The sequence below is a fragment of the Ascidiella aspersa genome, chromosome 4 (genome assembly GCF_963924565.1).
Source record: "Ascidiella aspersa chromosome 4, kaAscAspe10.2, whole genome shotgun sequence".
Taxonomy (NCBI): Eukaryota; Metazoa; Chordata; class Ascidiacea; order Phlebobranchia; family Ascidiidae; genus Ascidiella; species Ascidiella aspersa.
The window spans coordinates 20423782-20445317 of record NC_139450.1 but is presented as its reverse complement, the minus strand read 5'-3'; the positions used below and the strand labels follow the sequence as shown (position 1 = coordinate 20445317).

At 36.1% G+C, this 21536-nt stretch overlaps 1 protein-coding gene across 1 annotated transcript in view; it reads right to left on the bottom strand.

The window, feature by feature from the left end:
• LOC146148610 (uncharacterized) overlaps nt 1-21536 on the bottom strand; it is a 50553-nt gene that overhangs the window by 25288 nt on the left and 3729 nt on the right. The window contains exons 2-6 of the mRNA XM_083387811.1: nt 9409-9717; nt 9225-9305; nt 2897-3016; nt 961-1043; nt 787-893 (exon numbers count right to left, since the gene is read on the bottom strand). Of these exons, the coding sequence (XP_083243937.1) occupies nt 787-893; nt 961-1043; nt 2897-3016; nt 9225-9305; nt 9409-9717 (700 nt within the window). The remainder of the gene's footprint in view (nt 1-786; nt 894-960; nt 1044-2896; nt 3017-9224; nt 9306-9408; nt 9718-21536) is intronic.

Sequence of the window (21536 nt, the reverse complement as noted above, 5' to 3'; positions counted from 1 at the left end):
GTTTTTTCTTGCTGAAAACGTTGAGCTGGGCGGTGCTGATGTTTCTCCCTGTTACGTGTTTGTATTTTAGCTGACTTGGCACATAACTCAGCGCAGATGTTGCGCTAATCGAATAACATGGCAGAAGTGTTGATGACACACGTGTTCGCTTTGCGTCTAAACTTCAAAGGTTCGATTTTGCTGGATGTTTTATTGGCTGTTTCTGATAATTTTTTTATTATTTATGACGTTAGTCACTATTTTATGACGTCATTAACGTCAGACAGAAAAATGGGAAAATTCCCTAAGTTGAAAATTTCAAATAACTCGGGCATATGGTGTGTCGTCGTCGCGGCTTTTTTTGTTAGATGACGATGAGGTTGCTCTGTCTACCATGCCAGCGACGAACATATCGCGGCCATCGTCTGCCGTCCATCCAGCAGTCAAATTTTGCCATTTATAGATTAGATGTTGCCACCACACTCTGGCTACAACCACCCTACTATACAGACTTTTTCTCAAATCTAGAGTCTCACTACATGTTGCTATGTTAGAGTATAAAAATAAGTTTGTTGTGCAGCTGGTTTAATGTCATGTTAAAGTTATGTTAAAGTCAAAATATATTATGTAAAATATATCTCTTGTGTAAATGTTTACAAAGCCATTGTAAAAATGATTGTTATAATGGCATTTTTGAGATAAGGCAATTACTTTAGCTAAGTCAAAATTATAAAGCTGGGATAAAGTGTAAAAAATCAGACAAAATAATTTACAAAAAATATACACAAAACTTGCTATGAATCTTACCTGTTCCAGATGTTACAGATATGCGAGCATTGCTTTCTATTGATTCTTGTTGAATTGATCTGTGTGGCAAGCTAATGCTAATTGTGGTTTGATGCGGATTGGTGACCCTATGTAACAAGTAAAACGTGAAAAAAAGAAAGAAAATAAAACGCGGAAATGATAAGGTCAACCAACCTTCTGGTAACATCATGGGATGTTACAATCGCAACAGGAAGTGGGGGGCGGATAGTGGTTGGCTGAGGATAAATGGATTTCACCTAGGAACAATCACATAAAGAATAATAAAACAGGGGCACCTTATTGTAATAACAAAAACTAATTTTAGAAGACATTTATACAAACAAAATTTATTCCTATTTTTTTTCAAGTTCAAACTCTTCTAATTTCAAATGGGATTAGAAATAACACTTGGTGAGTGCTGACTGGCACCCACTCATTGACAGGTGTCAAGCAAAAATTAGTGTTATTATAGGGCCAATGGGGGTTTCAATTTGTTAAACTGTCAACAATGTTCATTAAGAATGCCTATTAGGCCAATGGTATCACATATACACCTGTGGAGAACTTACCGAACACAAACAGTTCTTTCAGAACTTACAGAAAGTAGTGGAGAACCGAAACACAAGATAGTTATTTTAAAGTAGTAACAGATATCAAGCTGGGTGTAGACTTAATCTACATCACACAAGATAAAAAGTCCTTCAGCATTTTTTTTGGCAACCATATACAGTTTAAAGCACGAAGCACGAAAAAAGCATCTTTTTGGTTAAATTGGCAAAAATCTTGAATTTAAAAAAACATGTGACACATTATATCATAACCGAGATTTAGCATATTGCTGGAGATAACGGCATTTATATTCGCAACATGCCGCCTTTTAGGCTGAATAGATTGCTTAACACGGAGACAAAACATAGTAAAACTGATATAAAGTTCTCATGTAGCGATTTTTTTGCAATTAGGTAGTTAAAACTGATAAACAATATAGTTTAGGAGGAGCATACATTGGTACCCATAGACTCCGCCTTTCGTTTTTAACAAGGGTGCCAAGTATTTTTTGCTAAATATGTCATCACTTATCGCCAGTCGAAAATTTGAGTTTATATATGTAAGATATATTTACTTTGGGTATTTAATACTTTCATTGCTTGATAAATGCCAAAACAAAAGTGATTGATTTTAGGGAATGCCCCTTATTGATGCAATCTGTATTGTTAATGATATAACTCAAAAAGTTTGTATTTATAAAATGAATTTGTTTGATAGGAAGGTATTTTGCTGAATTACTTGTCTTTGACTAACTGCCAGAGTGCCAAATGGTATGCATCAAACACAATATACATTGTTTTACAGGAAGATTTATAATTATTTAGGGGGGCTGTGCACCCAAAGTTTCTGCTAGGGGTGCTTGGAGCACTCTCTGGATCAGCCCGTGTATGTGTGATACTAAGTATTTTGTCTATTTAACTGAAATTGGGACATAATTGCTTTTTTAAGTTAATATAGGAATATAAGCACTGTTAGTCAAAGTAGAACTACCTGCAATCCAAACACACAATTCTATGATCGAGTTTCAGAACTTTTTAATAATCGATATGCCTTGCACTGCCTTTTTCCTCACCGATCAAAGCGCACTAAAGTAACTTTTTTCAAAATGGCACAATAAAATTAAAGTTGCCAAGTCGCCAGCATTCTGCCATTATGCCCCTGTGTATTTGTAGATCATTAAAATTCCTTTGACTATTTCCTTGTTTTTAACTAAATCTGTCATACATTCTCTAGGCAAACACAGCACTTATACTTCCATGCTTTAGCTCATCAGTAGGCTGGCCAAATTCTGTCAGCCTACAATAAAATCAATTAGCCCCCCAAAAAAACATATTTATCTAAGACAGGGGTGTCCAACATGAGGCACGCGACCTAATAAAAAATGGCACGCAAGCCCCCCAAAAATACAGCCAATTGTCAAAAAAGCTAAATTTGTTATACAGACAATTGTTATTGTTTATTCACAATACAAAACAATCCAAGCAATTAGGACAACAAACAAGATATATAACACTATATTGTAACATATATAACACTATACTATAACACTATAAAGACTTACCACCAAAGGTTGTTGTGCTTTGAGGGTGCTAACAGCAGTGACAGGTTTTCCCGTAGAAGAGGAGCTTGTAGCTTGCTGTTGATTTGGAAATTGGTAGGACAAAGAGTTGAACGTTGAGATCTGAAAAGTGCACAATTTGCTTTAATCTGCCTCTAAAATGAATCAAATACAAAATAATCTAAAAGCATATATATAGTTGTAAATGATGTGGAATACCCAAACACAATCGATCAGAAAAATGAACCTTTGGTGAACTTGATACAGTATTCAGGACAAAAAATAATTGTGTTGTATTTTAGAGCATGGGTTCTCAACTTGGGTTGTACCATCGGGTTAGTGGTGCTATTTCATATATCCGGATATAATTTTTTTTTGTACATACGGTATCTAATCAGGCTCTGAGTTTTTTTTGCATTGTTGCCGATGCATAAGGTATCAATTGCACATACGGTATTTATATCCTTAGCACTTTCCTTTTCATCAAAAAATTGGTTGTTACCAATTGGTAACCGGCTCAATGCATCTGCATTTCTGATGTTCAAAAGTCTTGCAATGCATGCATACTACAGGGCACTAGACTCAGAGTGTGACATCAGAACACAATGTACAAAACTAGTACAATCATTGCACTCCATAAAAACGTGTTATGTTCATTGCATTACCGAGTCCCACACTGGACACCGTTCTAATCACCCCAGCATTTTATCATCTCTAACTGATGCACAACACCACGGGTCTATTCTTATTTTCAACTTATGGGGCCATCCAAGTTTATTCACTTAAAATCAGGTTGTTGTTTTCTTGATTATTATTGGGCCTTATATAACTATTGTCTTGGAGGGTAGCCATAATCTTTAAAAAGTGCCTGTGACGACTTTACAAATGTTTCCACCAGCTTTAAATGGCCCAAATGGGGTTTTGCTGGTGTGTTTATATATTATTCTGTAATGTCTATTTCAGATAGTTATTTCGCTCCACTGCGTAGTAGAAGGTGGTTGGCTTGTGTTACATCAAATGCGAAAAACAACATCTTCATTTTTATGTTACCACTGTACTTAACTTCTAAACAATATACATTGGATTGCCGTTGCTGTTGTGATTATGTCAGTAGATTAGGACAAAAATCTGTATAAGAACTCACGGCTGCGGATTAGTTGAGAAAGCATTTTCCAGAAAGCTATGAATTAAGTAAGAACTAAGCCTTAACATCCAAGAAGTGCTTCAAATTTAATTGTATCTATTTTTGGTATAATTTAAAGTATACCAATAAACCCTCAATGTTATGTCATATTTAAAGCTCAAAGTATTTATCGAAAGCGTAAGAAAACACATTTATATAGACTACCTTGGGAAAAGTAGTAATTGTAAAGTTTCATGGTATGTGTGGAGCCTATGGCTGAGTGGATTCCTGCAAACAACCCAGGAAGTCAAATTAGATTTAGACAAAGCTTAAAACAATTTTTTGATAATATTGTCAAAAATATCTGTACGGCATTGCCTTGTGCCTAGTTTGAAAGAGGCAGTGGGCGAGATGATTTACATTGGCAGAAACGGGCGGGCTGTAGCATCACAATGATAAAGATTGCAAAATTCAGCAAGTGTAAAAGGCAAAAGAACAATCAAAATATTATGGTATTTTAGATATATCTACTTGAAATATTGTTGCCTTAGGTAGGGAAGTTCAAAGTAGAATATTGAATCCTTGGATTTTGCCGTTTATTTCGGGTAATTAGAACCGATATACCCTTTTCGTTTAACCCCAGATGGTTGAGCATAATTGTATGTGAGTGGACTACGCTGTAGCGACGGATTTATAATGCTCACTTTAAATGTAGGGTGACCAATTACTTTGCGTCTTGTGATAACCTGCGACTAAAAATTAAGCGCCAATCAAGTGTTATTCGATAAGTGACTAACATGTAATGCCAAGTGCAGATTGCACCCTGTCCTCAAACTAGTTTAGTTGCAAAAGTAACACTCCCTTGTAAAACGTCCTGGCCTTGAACAAAATGCCCTACAGGGTTAATTAGGCCAATATTCAGTAGTTTATGCACAGTGTAATTGTGAAGTATAGGTTATGCATTACTGGAAATATTAACGTTGTATTCTTTGCAAACATTATTGGACTGCATAACAGATCACTTTTGTCAAAAACTGAAACACAACAATGTTTTACAGAACAGGACTGGAATGCTTAAGAGTCCATTGCGTATTGTTGCATCGTACTCACTATATTGGCAAAACATTAAGTTTTGGCAAATGCTTCGACATATATGGCATAGGGTTGCAAAATTCCCAGGAATTTTCAGAGCCGAAACTTTCCATGGAAATTTGGGGAATTTTCAGAAATTTTCGGAAACTTTTAGAACAATCTTAGTTTGATATTGAAACAGGAAAATAATGGCCTTAAACTGTTTAGATTGAAAGTACTATGTATAACTAAAATACTTAAGAACATACAAACACATGGTTTAGTTTATTAACTGCAAAAATGAATCAAAATCAATCTGTTTTTTTACAAACAACACTGACCGGTCTGGGCCAAAATATCCCCAGCTTATGGCAGCTAAATGTTTAACATTTGTTGGCCGGATCCGGCCCGTCAAAGTAATTCATCCGGCCCGCCTCCTATTTGGAAAAATATACACGAGTCCATTTCACATACTTTTTGACTATTTTACCTACGTAAGTGCGAAAACTTTCCCCCTACGCACGAATGATCTTCATACATCCGGTTAATTACGTTTTGTAATGTCTTTTCAAAAGATTAGTGCTTCTTTACCGTTGCGGCGTGGAAAGCTGACAAGTGCGTCACGGACAAACATAAAACGAATTTAAAATTTTTCAACCTTTTTTAACATTTTATTATTTTCGGCAGTGTAATAAAAACTTAAAAGAAATTTAAAAGAAATACAGGTATACCAAAAAAAATCGCGCTCACTTTGCTCGCCAGGTACGCCCAGACTTAAAAACTCAGCAAATATTGAATTAGATTAACCAATAAAGTTATCGCGTTTCTTTAAAGTTGTTTCATTACACTTTTCATTAGTAGTATGGATGACGACGTGTGGACTTGAATTTTACACCAAACAAACGTTTTTTTTTCACTTTACTGCCTCATTAAATGTAATTAAACATGTCTTTAAGTGCAAAACAAACGATACCCGCCTGATATACAGTTATTCTAACATTTTTATAACACAATTCTTAGTTAACTTATTGTGCGGCCCCAGGGACCTTTCTTGTTTGGTTTAGGCCCGCGACTAGAAAAAGGTTTTCCGACCCCTGTACTAGTTGCTTCTCCTCCTGCTCGTCTAGAAATGCTTAAGATTGGTTTTTAATATTTTTTCTGGTTGATGAAATATTTAACAAATGTTTTAAACATAATAAGAGCCAAATTTGAAAATTCCCAATTTCCCTTTATTTATTTTTTCCCGGGTCCTTCAAAATTCCCAGAAACTTTCCAGCCCTTTACAACCCTAATATGGCAGTTTACATAATTGCTTCAAATGGGAGTTATTATGAAGTTAAACATTTGGGAGATTATTTTTTTATTGCAATATACACATGTTACTCTTAGCAAATTATTTTGCTACTAATTGCCGTCACTGTAGGCCCTGTGGGGTTATAATTCATTCCTTTTCCCAAACAAAATAGAAGTTAATAATTTACTCTAAAAATATACTAGGATTTAATATTCTGGATTGGTTATTCTAGATTTGAAACATAAAGATCTAGAATTCGCTGGGATTGTAGTTTAAACATCCCTACCTATAGGTCTTATTGTGTGTTCCCTTTGATACCTCTTGGATCAGCTAGGTTTACTACAGGGATCTCCAACACATGCCCCACATGCTACATGCTGCCCATGAGAACAATTTGTGCAGTCCGTAACAAACTTTTAAGTACAAAATAAAACTCTTTCGATGCTTCATGTGTTTCAGTTTTCTTAGATCCAGTATGGCAGAATGCTGGCGACTTGGTGACTATGTCGGCTGAAGAATCAGCCAGAAAACCGAAGAAATTGGTGCAAAAAAAATTTAAGTAAAAAAAATATTTTCGAACAGCGGAAATATGTAATAACATTACACACTACAATTGGCAGAATTTAATTTTGTTGTGCCATTTTGAAAAAAGTTACGGTAGTGTGAAGCATGTTGTTTAGTGAGAAAAGGCCAGTGTAAGGCATATAGATTGTTTATTATTTTAAAAAGTCCACACTTTTGATCATACAATTGTTATGTGTTGGCAGTTTTACTTTGAATTGGCAAGTACTTCTATATTGAGTTGAATTCCTGTATATTGAGTTGAATTCCCCATTCCTGTTAAATGTACAGGTATAACATTCGCATGGCATATTAAGGATGTACCAGGCTATGCTTCTCCACGTTTCTCCCTATATTTTTGGTTGTTTAATTACGCAAATGCAAAAAAAAAAATTTAAACTTTAGCCTGGTTTTGCTTGGTTTATGTGTCTTTGTTTTCAACAAATCTATCCCAAAGGTAATAATATGCATACTAGTGGCATGTTGCACTGTGACTGTGACAATTTCTATTAAATTTTATTATAAATATCATTATTTCGAGCAATATAAATTGAAAATTATCCTAATTTATCCAAAGAATATTTTTTTCGTGCTTTATCTGGTTTTGAGCTGCATGTTTTCACACAAGTTTGCCTGAAAACAGCTATCTATATAACACTTTTAGAATAAAAAAAGCAGACATGTACGTACACCCCCAGGCCCCAGGTTGTTCCTTCACGTCCTTTATGTATTTGTTAATGACTTAATGTCACAAAAATTTTTTCGGCTTCGGCGCGACGCTCTGTTGTATAATTTACTTATCAATAGCCTTGTTTATCGCCCAAACATGGCAAAGTTCATACATTCCTCAGGCAAACACATCATTTAAGTTTAGGGGCACGACCAAAAATCGAAGAATTTACGCCAAAAATGCTTGTCACCAGAAGGCTGGCAAGGTTCTGCCAGCCTGCTTAGATCAATAAGAAATCTTTATCTATTGCAAGGTGGTCTAAACCAGTGTTTCTTAAACAGGTGAATAGTTCACCCCAGGGTGAATAAAATGTTTGCAGGGGTGAACCAACCAAAAGGGGTGAATAAGGGTGAACCGTCAGAAATGGATGATAGCTCTGCAGTAAATCGTCTACTGAACTATTGTTTTTTGGTGTGTTTTTTTGCTTATTGTAATAGTGCAGTTGGTTTGTACTGATTGTATAAGTACAAAAATTGGTGACGGTGTTTTGTGCTTTTGTGGCTTTATGCTTCTGTACTCGAGAAATTGTACATTTGCAATGGTTAAACTTAGTTTGAGTTGATCTTAACAAAAATGAAAACAATCTTGGTCATTTTGTGCTGTTATATTGGACAAGATAGTTTTATCATATCATAAGACAAGGGTAAATGAAATCTGCAGATGGATGCTAGGGGTGAACAAAACTAAAAAAGCTTAAGCGTTGGTCTAAACCCAGGTCCGCAGCCCACATGTGGCCTGACATATCATTATCTGTAGCCCGCTAAACCTTGTTTTATTTAGTGATGTCAAGCGTTTTCTGTGTTATTTAGAAAATACAATATTCACATCCCACCAATATACAAAAAATATAAAAAGCATATATACCAAAACAGGGTGGATCTGGGGGTGGTGGGCTACAGCTGCCACTAACATTTTTTAAATGCACTTAAATGGCATTGTAAAAGTTTTGTTGCATAATATGCAAAGCCTGTGTGTTTTTTTGCCATTCTATTTACCTTGTATTTCAACTAAACTGTTTATCCAGTAATTTTTTTTTTTTTTTAAATTCACATCTGTTTGTCTTATTGATATTTCAAAATTATCAACTGACTTTCAAGAGTTTAGGATACATCCATTAATACAACTAATATTCGCTTCATCAGTCAGAAGCAAACATCATAAAAAAAAAACTAGTTACTCACTCACCAAAAGATAATAGCCCACTAATTATTGCAATGGATTGTTCAAATCAATGTATTCTAATAGACGAAAAGTTTGTAAAAAACAAATTTTAAGTCAAAACTTATATTTTATTTAGGTCAAAACCTAATTGCCTCACTGATGACAGAGTAGGTATCACATGTAACTCTTTACCGCCAAACTTTACATAATATTTTTGTTTGGTTAAAGTATTTCAACTGCGAGAGTTCTGAAAATAAAAAGAAGTAACCTTAAGGGACACCATCAAGTGCGTTTATTTTGTTACAGCTTTGTGTTTGTTTGGCAAAGCTTTAAGTTGGATAAAAGTTACTTACAAAATCAACAGCCAAATAAATATTACTAACAACCTCACCCCAGGATGAAACGGTTGGGCAAACTTTATTGTGGTGGGTGCTGGAGTTCGCAAACCAGGAGCAACCAGAACATGTTGTGCCTTAAAAACGAAATTTTTGGGTGGTATGTGTCATAATGCAACAAAGATGTCTTAATTTTATTACATATTCTCCATTTAAAACTAAATATTAGATAAGTTAAACCTTTGCTCCAGTAGATAATGCTGAAACTCCTTTGATAGCACCACAAGAATCCAATAATGTAGTGGAAACAGATGTCATTCTTGGAACTACATGAGGTATAGAAGCAGGCAAAGATCGTATTGGCAATGTGTGCTTTCCCAGACCCTTTGGTTGACAAGTAGTGGTTCGAGTTGGTTGACTGATTGCAAGAACTGTTGCAGGTGAAATAATTTGTTTCGGTGCAATGCTAGTAGGTACATTGACAGTGGGAACCAAAGAAGGACAAGAAGTACTTGTCAGTTTCGGCACACTTGCTGTCTTTGAAGTTTCCTGAGTATAACATAAAAGAAATAAGCATTACAAAGATCTTTAGAAAACAGATTTACTTTTTGCTATGCATCAACTATCACTTGCCATGTTAATAAAAATGTAAAAAATTATTTATCAATTCTTAAAGCATGTGAAACATCTCAAGGGAATATATATTATTATTTAAATGTTGTGTAGCTGCTGCTGTAATTGAGGAAACATTACTAAATTTAAGCCCTTGGTGTAATAGATATTCTTACATGTTGTGCCTGACTACTCTATACCAAATAAATCTCAGAATAACAAAAAATCCCTAGACCAACATGTATAGATAACACAAAAAACTGTGTATATATGGAAGACTGGTCATTAAGACAGAGCTCTTTGAAGAAACGCCCAGCTTTGTGCAACCTGTGGTCCGACAGAGCACAAGTGTGACCTGGGCAAGGCTGATTTAATAAAATTTGTTAATCGCAAATTTAGCCTTTCAAGTTGCTAGTTGCAAATCTACGGGAAATAGAAACTCTAATTTTTAATATGTTGCTCACTTTACTATTGCTGAAAGAAATAGCCTTGTAACTCCCATAGTCAAAAGATTGCTACTTGTAAAACAAAAGTGGTTAAGCATTTTATATATATTTGGCATTAAAAATTGATATAAAGTCAAAAAGCAGGGATTTTTGGAATCTTAAGAGACTCCGAGAACAATTATATTTAATGAAGTGAACCTTTAACAAAAAGTTACGTAATACAAATTATGTTTTCTAAGAATCGATAAAAGTGGTTATTCAAAATAGAGGAAGACAAATATGTTGGTAAACCTTGATCCTTGCAAGATAACTGTCAACCTTAATTCCTGACCAATTCAGGTCAGACACTATTAAAGATATATATATATTTTCTTTTTGCCAACAAAGGCATTGTTATTATACATGAACAAACAAACGGTATAAGTATAAAATACAAACATATATATAGGGGAGTAGCGTGGGGGGTGTTCTGGGTGTGTTTAAGAGTCTGGACACCCCTCTTTGAAATCTCAGTAAACGATGATCAAAAAACTAAAACTGTGATTGCTGCGATGTTACATAGGAAACATTGCATCTGGCATGGAAATCACTTTGGTGCTTATGGCCGCCACTGCCTAATCAGTGATCACCGATAGTATTGTTGTTTCATTTAGCAGATTGCTTGTCATCGACTCAAGTAATCTTAAATAGGCCTGATAACAAAAATATATTTTATTGGTAAAATGATCAGACTTCTCAGCGACATAGAGAAAACTGAAGTGCAAGCTACAGCAATGTGCATTTTAAACAAAATTAATTTATCCTTCTCGATTTTTTGACATGGACTCATGTATAAAATATCATCCAGCAGTTAATATCCGGGTGTACATTCATTAGCGTTAAGCTGGTCAAGCGCTATATACCGCAGGTCGCTCTATAGTTTTACTGCCATGGTTGCGCCTATAATTGTACATACGCCAGTGGCCAGTTTAGAAAAGGCCTGTCGCTGCGCAACATGTTTATAGTGTTTTAATGTAATCTGGTAATGCAGTTTTAGCGTTTTTTGGGGCGACCGTTTCTTTCGCTCTTGTGATAACCTTAGCCTAATAACTAATTGTCAATCAAGCGTTATATATTGGCAAATAAATATGTTTTGGAAACAACTGGACATGTATCACAGTTTACACAACTGCTTCAAATGACAGTTGTTAAGAATGTTAAACAATTAAGAGATAAGCAGTAAGCTGCTATTATTGCCGTTTTCAGCGTCTAGAACAGCGTTTCTCAACCGGTGCGCCGCGGAAGGTTGCCAGGTGCGCTGCCAAAAAATGGGAAAAAATGTTACAAAAATTCTGTATTATTTTAGAATTTGCGACTAAAAGTGGATTCCAGCAATAAGACCACAATTAGAATAACATCAACATCGTAATAAAACACAGTTCGGAATAAGATCGAAAAAGGACCAATAGATAACATGCCCAAACCCCTATCGGACCAACAGTCCAGTTTCAAAACAGCGTCTACAAACACCGCCGTTTAAAAAAACATGGCCCTTATAAGGCAGTGGCGGCGCCTAATCGTTTTATATCCATTTCCTGCGGATGAGAATGTTATTTAGGCCACTTGGATCTTATACCGAAAATGTATTGGGTTTTATTATGGCGTTGGTCAATTCTTGAATTCAAACTTAAAAATTTAAATGACATATTCCTACATTTGAATAGTTTAAAATTGTCAATGCAGAGTCAAATTGAAAACACTCATCCACAGATAAAATTAAAGCTTTTCTTATAAAAATAGGGATTTGGAGAAGGAAAGTTAAATTAGGCTATTTAGAGATGATTCTTTAATCAAAGATGACCATTCAGATTTATCTTTTTTAATAAAGGACTATGTTTGTGTAGTGACTATTTTCTGTGAATAAACATTGAGCAATATGACTGGATTCGTAGCCCCTATTGAAGTTCCAATGGTTGATGTTGGCTTTTCGCTAACAAAGAAAGAGGAACTATTGCAACATGTATCTAGCGGGGTTTTCGCCATAAGACCGCAATTAAAACAACATCAACTTCGGTATAAAAAACAGTTCGGAATAAGACCAAAATAGGACTAATACCTAATACTCGTAATAACGTTTAAATCAAAATAAGACCTAAATTCGTCCGAATAGGGCTGAAATTGCAAGAATAAGGCCTTTAAAACCTTTTACTTAACCCCAAACTCCACTCATAACTTCAACATTAACTCCCCTAATAATTTGAACCATAAACCAGATTCTTATTCTACCCATTACTCGTGCCTAACCCCAAACAGAGGCAACCAATGCAGTGCCAAAACAGCGGGGCCCTAACAGCATTTTAAACTAGGGCACCCAAATGTCGACACCAAAACGGCCGATGCCAAGAAAATGTCCCTTAACCATCCCAGGCCACACCCTGCCTTTACTGTTTTGGGCGTTATTTTGTCCATTTAGGTCTTATTCCGTTAAAGTTTGGATTTATTCCAAGTTAGATGTTGTTGCTTTCTAGCCTTATTCTGTGTTTCCATCGAACTCTAACTAACATACCGTGTGTTTTTATAATTTACAACATAAAAGGCCTATTTTAATTTTTTTTCTTTTTATTTGGGCCTGTCTTATTAAGCACATCGTATTTTAAAGCAGGGCTGTTGAGTCGGAGTCAGATTCGTGCGCAGTAACAATTTTAAAACTGATAATGCCGCCAACTGCAAATTGAAAAGGCGGAAAAGCATATGCTGGATATTTTCCAGCAATGGTTTGTGGGTGGATGAGATATATGACACCCCTATGAGGGGATAGTTGAAAATCCACTTTAATTTAGTTGCGTACATGGGTGAAATAAAGGCTGTAGAGTGGCAGCCGGACTCAGAATTTGACGAAATTGCACATTTGGTCCGAGTCGAACTCGAGAGTTGGAGTCGGTTTATTTTTAACCGACCCCGGAGGCTTCTTTATAGATAATAAAATTAGGAGCCTGATGTAATAACAACTGCCAGCAAAAAACAAAATATCCAAACAAATTTAGCAGTCGACTCGCTCGTCAGGTGCGCCGCCGCGTTTTGGAAGGTTTACGAGTGCGCCCTAGGGTGAAAAAGGTTGAGAAACACTGGTCTAGAACAATGCTCTTCAACCTTTCATGGTTTGGTGACCCCTTAAAGTTGTTGTGACGAACTCATTGCAGCCTTTTTACTTGAAAGGTAAACTGACCTAAAAAGCGATATGTAAAAACAATATGCACTCAATATCATCACGTCAATTAAACCGAGCGGAGCTGCCAAAGTTTTACACACTGTCGGTGAGAGTTCAATTATGGCTGCAGGCTGTTCGAGAGTACTATTGCATGTAATAAAACAGAATTCAAACTTTACACAAAAAACAGGAATACGACTTGCACAACGACAGTCCGGCAAAAAACAAGACTGTAGAGTGGTAGCATCTGTATTTGGTATTTAATGTGTTCGTTTTGCGAGTGCTATAAATCTGCTAAAGTCGTTCTGACATATTTCCTTTCCCGTGCATCCTGCTCATTAACTTAATCCCTACCGCATTCGTTTTTCCTAGTCGTATCCAGAATTCTACTGCCAGTCAAACAAAAAAAACAGTCAACAATGCACGCTTTATTGGCAACACGTGTTTTCACTGTGCTTTTGAATGTTGAATGTACAATAAATTTATAAGCAACCTGACAGTAAGCACTTTGAAATGCAACTACAGTTTGTTTTAGTTTCGATAGCACGGTGGTCATGTCTCCCCTGATGAAATATACAACCGCATGTCTCAAAAAGTTAGTTCACAACGATTACAGCACCATTGTCTCATAGAAATCGTCATAAACTTTCTACAGTGTCTTATGTGAATATCTATTGTCAGTGTTGATGAATTTTGTAAGATATCAAGCATAGAACGAGACTCCCAAATGCTAATCTTTGTGAGCGTTTGACGATATCAGTTAGCGACAGAAAGCCCCAATTCGATGCTATTGTAAGACCTCAAGTCTAAAACAGGCAGTGTTCCCGCTAATTTTTTACCATGTGCGCAGGTGCCCAAAATTTTGCGCACAAGCCGAAAATAAATGCGCAAAGTGCCCAAAATTTTCAACAAAAAAGTGCCCAAACTGTTAATATTGCCAATTTACCGAACTTGCAAGTCCTTAATAATAATTACTTTGGAACTTCCGTATATAATCTGTAATTATTTATTGCTTGCTTTGTCGGACGGATGCTTTCATTGCAATGGAGTGGAGCAATATGCGCGGGACAGCACGAGAGGCGTCGCAATAATCTTAATTAATTTCTCCCAGACCTAAAAATGAGTCTCTTTATTTGGAGAATTGCGCTCGCTTGAGACGCGATTTCGCTTGGTAGTTTGTGTGGCGGACTTAGTCAAGCGTAGCACTGTGTAATCGCCTAATGGTTGAGGTAATTATCGCGTGTAGTGCAGCGGTTTTAGCAGTAAGCATTTTTAACTTTTAAACAGGTTACGCATTTTTTTAAAGTGATAACTTTAATTAGAAACAAATTTGGCCTTCACGACTTTCCTGTTCATATTGACATAAATTTAACCTACACCTTTAGTTGACACAACACGCAACTTTGCTTTTTCGGGGTATATTGTAATTTGCAGTGTACACTGTTTTACCAAAAAATGAGCCTAAAAGTTTTATCTTCGAAAAGTCCCAACCTTTTAAGCATTAAAAAACAGCATGAAAAGTTCTTTTTTGCAAACAAAAGCATATCATAGATAATTGCAATTATTTGGTTGGAAAAAATTTAAAGCTATTACGACGCAAGGTTTTTTATATAAAGCATGTACTTTCCTATACCACAAAACATACCGTTCTAAACACAGACAACTTGAGCTAAAATTAATCTCCAAATTAGGACAAAAGAAAGTTGTAAAACGAAAGTTTCGCTTGTATCGCAAAAAAATCCAGTTACTGAGAAGCATGGTCTGGTGTCTAACCTCTATGCACAACTTAGATCCCTGTCAACTGTACTACCTTGTTCAGACAAACTAAGCCAAAATTTGTCGTAAAACATGAGTTAAATGAGAAAATAGACACCAATCAAAATTAGTAGCTCAAAAACTTGCCAATCACAAAATCTCGAACCAAATTTCGCAGTTACTAAACTACAACCCGATCCGTCAGAAATTAGTACAGATAGAAGCAAAAAGGTGTATGACAATTAGGACATCCAAACAATGGAAAAGTCTGACTTTAAGACTTTGAAGTCTTGGACAATGCACTAATTTGACTGAAGAAATATGCTTAAGATGATTAAATTTTTTAATATTTTTCTCACCCTAACCCAAAGCACCCTAAGCTAAATAATGTGCATAGATTTAATAATTAATTATATAAAAAATACATCAATGTGTGACGTAACAGTCCTATATAACCTGGACGAGAAATTTGAATAGTTTAGTTCAAAATTTTGAAGCCACGCTTCATACCATAGGCGAAATTAAACTACAAATATCACCAAATTTCTTGATAAGCATCATAAATTTTGCTGACAACAAAGTGCAACAGTTTGTGATTGATACATCACAGAGGCTGTTCTAAAACCACAATTCCATAGCATTTCGCGCGCAAATGAAATTACTTGACAATCGGACGTGAATAGGAGGTGTTTCAATTTTTCTAATGTCAAATAGACGACTTTAAACAGCCGCAAGCTCCTAATAATCGCTCTGCCCATACCCGCTAGGGGTGTTTATAACTAACAGCCTAGAACCCCTCTAGGTCAGTGTTTCTTATCCTTTTTAGTGCTCGTACCCTTTGAGCTTGCATGAAATTTTCTTTGTACCCCTGTCTAGAATGGCCGACGGAAGTAAATAAAATTGTAATAATAGGAATTAAACTCAATGTATTTATAACTTACATGTTGAATACATGCAATAAATACAGTCAATATATAAGCTATTGCAAATACAGTCAAGTTTAACAATATTTTCAACACACTAACAATCCGACAAATTCCTGATGGCTTTTTGTTGTTGCTTTTCGTAAATTACGCATTCTTCACAAATATGCCAAAATAGCACATAATTTCACACTACATGTCGTACCCCTGGTTACAAACCCCTGCCCTAGGTGATTTGGGTTATTGATAATGTGACACAGTGGCGTGTCCAGTGGGGCTGGGGTTTGTGACCCACCCCCTTTTGTGAGTGATATTATCGTGTTTTGTTCGTTATGGTCGGGGTTCAAAAACTGTCCGAAGCGGCAATGTTTTTAATGTAATTGGGTCACGCATCTTTAGCATATGCGTAACCAAAATCTAACGCAAAACTCCATTTTTGTCTTTTTTGGGGTCGACCTTAAACGCAGTATATTTTTTCTCTTTCGTTATTCATTCAGTTTGGCTGATTAGCAAGTATGAATTTGACAATTGAGACTGCATATGCAAACCTTCTTTCATTTTTTCTCGCAAATAAAGTTGGAGCCCCCCCCCGCCTTTTTGTAAGTGACATTATCATTTTTTGTTCGTTTTTGTCGGAGTTTTACTCACCGTCCGAAGCTGCGTGTTTTTAAATGTAATTGGGTCACGCGTCTTAAGCTAATGCAAAACCAAAATCGAACGCAAAACGCTGTTTTTCGTCTTTTGTTTGGTCGACCGTGAACGCTAGATAGTTTTTCTCTATCGCCTTTCGTTATTCGTTCGGGTTGGCTAATCAGCAAGTGTGTGTTTGACAATTAATAATATAAAACAAGCGGTTTCCGCTTTTTTCTCTCTGAAAACTTCGAGTTAGACGGTGCTGATGTTTCTTCGCTGTTTGTTGTCTGCGTTAATAGCAGATGTTGGTGTAAGACTGGGGTCGGCAACCTACTGTAATTTATCGGGCCCGTCGCTTCTTTGACAAACTATACACGAGTTCATTTGAAATACTTTTGGACTATTGTAACTACGCAACGCAAGTGCGAAAATTTTTGGCGCTTCGCGCGAATGATCTTACTACGTCCCATTTGTTAACGTTTTGATGCTGTATTTTGAACTAGATCAGCGCTTCTTTACCGTTGCGCCGTGGTAAGCTGCCAATTGCGTCGCGGACAAACCGAAAACGTATTCAAAAATATTTGACATATATTTTTTAACATTTTTCATTTTCGGCAATGTAATAAACACTTGCAAGAAATTTAAAAGAAACGCCGTTATACCAAAAAATAAAATCGCGCTCGTTTCGCTCGCTAGGTGCGCCAAAACTTAAAACGGTTATCAAACGCTGAACTAGATTAACTAACTGTTAAAGTTAGTTAGACCGTTTTTTTTTTTTTGAAATAGTTTTATATGTCGCGCTAATCGAAAAAACACCCGGGGGAAAAATGATCTCCGTTTAGTATTGCAGGTGGCGAAAGACGTGCTTGTAATTTAGCCTAGTCCTGTACATGGATCTACCAAAATCAATCACACATATTTCACGATCTTGGTTTAGTTTTCGCCAGAATTTAACGATTGCACGCTTAACGATTTCGCAGCTGGCGCCTGGCAGGATTGTCGATAACGCACATGTTCGCTTTCCGTCTAAATGTTCGCTTTTGCTGGACGTTAATTGGCTGTTTCGGATGATTGTTTTCTTGTTTATGACGTCATTACCATCGCTATTTTATGACATCCTATCCGTCACTATTTGATGACCTCATTAACGTCAGACGAAAAAACAACAGGGAATTCCCTAAGTTGAAAATTCAGAACCCCCCTTTTTCGAATTTCTGGATACGCCCCTGGTTAGCTGTAGTTAATGTTCCTCGCTGTTTTCTCTCTGCGCTATAATCCGATGTTGATGTACCAACAACATTTTTTTCACTGAAGCATATTCTTAAAAGGTGATTAACTGGTGACAGTCACATTTTAAAGTTGCCATTTTCAAGTTATCATAGTTAACGCAAAACTAAGCATATTCTAAGACCATGTGTTTAGTGTATAATTGACACAACCTATTTTCCCACAAACGCAGCTTGTATTTTAGATGACTTGGCACACAACTGGGCGCAGATGTTGCGCTAAACGTAGCATAATAACACCCGGAAAATATCTTTGTTTAGTATTGCAAGTGGCAAAAGACGTGCTTGTAAAATTTAGCGCTAGTCCCGTCCATGGAACAAAACTGCGCTACTGATAGTCGAATTATGATTCTACTACAATTAATGACACATGTATTTTCACGGTTCTTGGTTTAGTTTTTGCCTAAAATAAAATGCACACTAAGCGGTTTCGCAGCTGGCGCCTGGTGGCAATGTCGATTATCTTTATACTTCTACACAACTGTTTCTGATTAGGTTTTATGACGTCATTCAATCTTTATTTTATGACGTCATTTAATCACTAATTTATGACGTCATTATTCATTAACGTCAGACGGAAAATAGGGGAATTCGCCAAGTTGAAACCTCGGGACCCACCCTTTTTGATTTTCTGAATACGCCCCTTATATATATATAGTTTTGCAGTCGGTTGAAAGTATTCCGTCTTTAAGATATAAAGGAAATACCGGCTGTTTTTATAAACTCTGAAATACACCAATTTACATTTGTTAATGCCATGTTGTGTGTCTCTCCCGATTTGTATCGTCTTTGCAATATGGCCGTTGTATATAGCAAGTGACAAACCGGTAAAGCAAATCGGTAAAAAGTTTTTTTTGCAAAATTTTTACTATTGTAATCTTACCTTTTGGGTCAACGCACCCCACAACTTGCCAATATATCAAGCAATGTACATTTTTTATTTTTTTTACCCATCTCTAAATCTAAAAAAAAGTTTACATTTCAAAATAAATATGGTTGCAATTTTTACGCGTTGTCTTGTGGCCTATATTCGACTTAAATTTGAACATTTTTTTATAGCTTTAAACTTTTAACAAGTTCGTTAGCTTATTTGTTTATACCGTCAGAGTATGAAACCATAGCGAGTATTTCAGATCCTATTGTTGACCCGGCACGCCACCAGATTTAAAGTTTTTTGTTATGTAGTCAGCAGTTAAAAATAATTGCCCTCCCATGATTTAGCAGTTCACCTGTCACTGACTCAAGTAATCTCAAACAGGCCTGATAACGAAAATATATTTTATCGGTTAAACAAACACACTTCTCAACAGTGTAGAGAAACAGATGTGTAAGCTACAGAAATGTGCATTTTAAACAAAATTAATTTCTTCTTCTCGATTTTCTTTAAATGAAATATCATCCACAGAGAACTTAATATCCCGGTTTAAGCCGGTCAAGCGCTCTTTGTCGCGGTCGCTCTATTGAACATTTTTATTAGCCTCTATCTTGAAAAGAAGCGCTCGGCTGTCGCAGTTGAAACAGGCAGAATCATTGCACGCTTCATACAATTGGCGAAATCAAACTACAAATATCATCAAATTTGTTAATAAGCTTCGTTAATTTTGACATTGAAGCTGACAACTAAGTACAATAGCAGGGTTGGGATTATGCAATCGCACTTGTCCAAATCCGAGATACGAAACTATGTAAAGCAAAATAAAGTTTGAGCTCTTAAAGCGATAAACTAGGCCTGGGTGGTTAATTCCGCTCGCTATATGTTGCTCTAATGAAGACATAATACACCCAAAATTTTGTTGAATATAACTCAGAACTTTTTTTTTTTTGGATAAAATTTTAACTGAATAACAATTTCAAAAAGATGACTTATTTTTTCAGTTTTGTAAACGATTTATGTGCATTTTTAATCGATTTTGATTTGAAATAAATTTGAAAAATTTTGACCTAACAGGCAAATTTTGACTTTTCTTGACAAGTTAAAAAATAATCGCCCTAATAATAACTAATGTTTACGTATAGAAACCACAAGACAGGTCAACACTAACCCAAGAAATGACTGCGCTAGGACCGAAATTTGCAGACGGCGTGCTAACAAATTTGTCGAGAATTATTTCGTTTGTGTGAGTGATAATTGATCGCCGTTCACCCAGCTGGCGTGTGAAAAGTTTAGCTTAGGAACAACCCCAAACAGTTTATGATTCATACGTTTTGACGGACCAATAAATCTTAAAATAGTGATTGTAAAGACGTCATAAAAAAACTAATCAGAAACAGCCAATTAACTTCTAGCAAATGCGAACCTTTAGACCAGGGGAGGGCAACCTTTTTTTAATTTTTAACAAAGGGCCAGTTAGGAAATGTAATGCTCGCAGGAGGATTGTTTTGTAATAGATGCTTCAAGGGATGTTCAAAGTAGAATCCCAAGGTATTCTAGAATAATAGGTTTCGAATCTAGAATAACGAATCCAGAATAGCGAATCCTAGTATATTTTTATTAAATTATTTAACCTCGATTTTGTTTGGGGAAGGGATTAATCTTAATCTACCCTACACGGCCCACAATCACAGCAATAAATAGCCCAAACAATCTTCTAACATGTGTACATTATAATAAAAAAATCTCCCATATGTTCAACATTCTTAACAACAGTCATTTGAAGCAGATTTGTATAAAGTTTTTTTGTTGACAAAACTTATATTTTTGCCAATAGTGAGTACAATGCAATACTGCACACAGAAGTTTTAAGCAATTCGGTCCTGTTTTTTCAAGCATTGTCGGGTCTTAGGGCTTATTTTTTTACTAACATGTCTGTTATGCAGTTAAATAATGTACTGCAAAGAATATAAAGTTACTACTGACTTACCGAATTCTTGACAATTACACTGCGCATAACTGCATAACCTCGCTGAATATTGATCTAAGGTTGACCTTAAATAACCCTATAGCGCATTTTGTGGACGGCCAGCACGTTTTACAACGTAATGTTACTTTTGCAACTTAACGCATTGAGGGAAATTGGGAACTCCACACCAGACATTACACGTTAGTCGCTCGCCCAATAACGCTTGATTGACACTTAATTAATAGATGAACGTTATCGCGAGACGCGGTAATTGGAAAAAACGCTGACACTGCACTACCAGGTTACATTTGAAGCAAGCACTGTAAATTGGTCGCCACAGCGACAGGCCAACTTGCCACACGGGTGTGTGCAATTAGGCGCAACAATCCACGGTAAAACATTAAATTATATTGGTTCCAATTACCCGAAATAAACGGCAGAATTGGATTCGAATCTCATCTGGATTCTACTTTGAACATCCCTAGATGCTTCCCATTCGAGTTCAACTGCATTAGTGTAGCAGTGTAGCCTATGGGTTATATCGCACTTCAAACAGGAAACTGAAAGAGCAAAAGTTCCAACATAGTGCACACTCATAGAATTAGTTAGGGAAAAATAGCTGAGAGGTGAAGGGCCGCACAAAAAATGGAAAAGGGCCGCATGTTGCCCATCCCTGCTTTAGACGC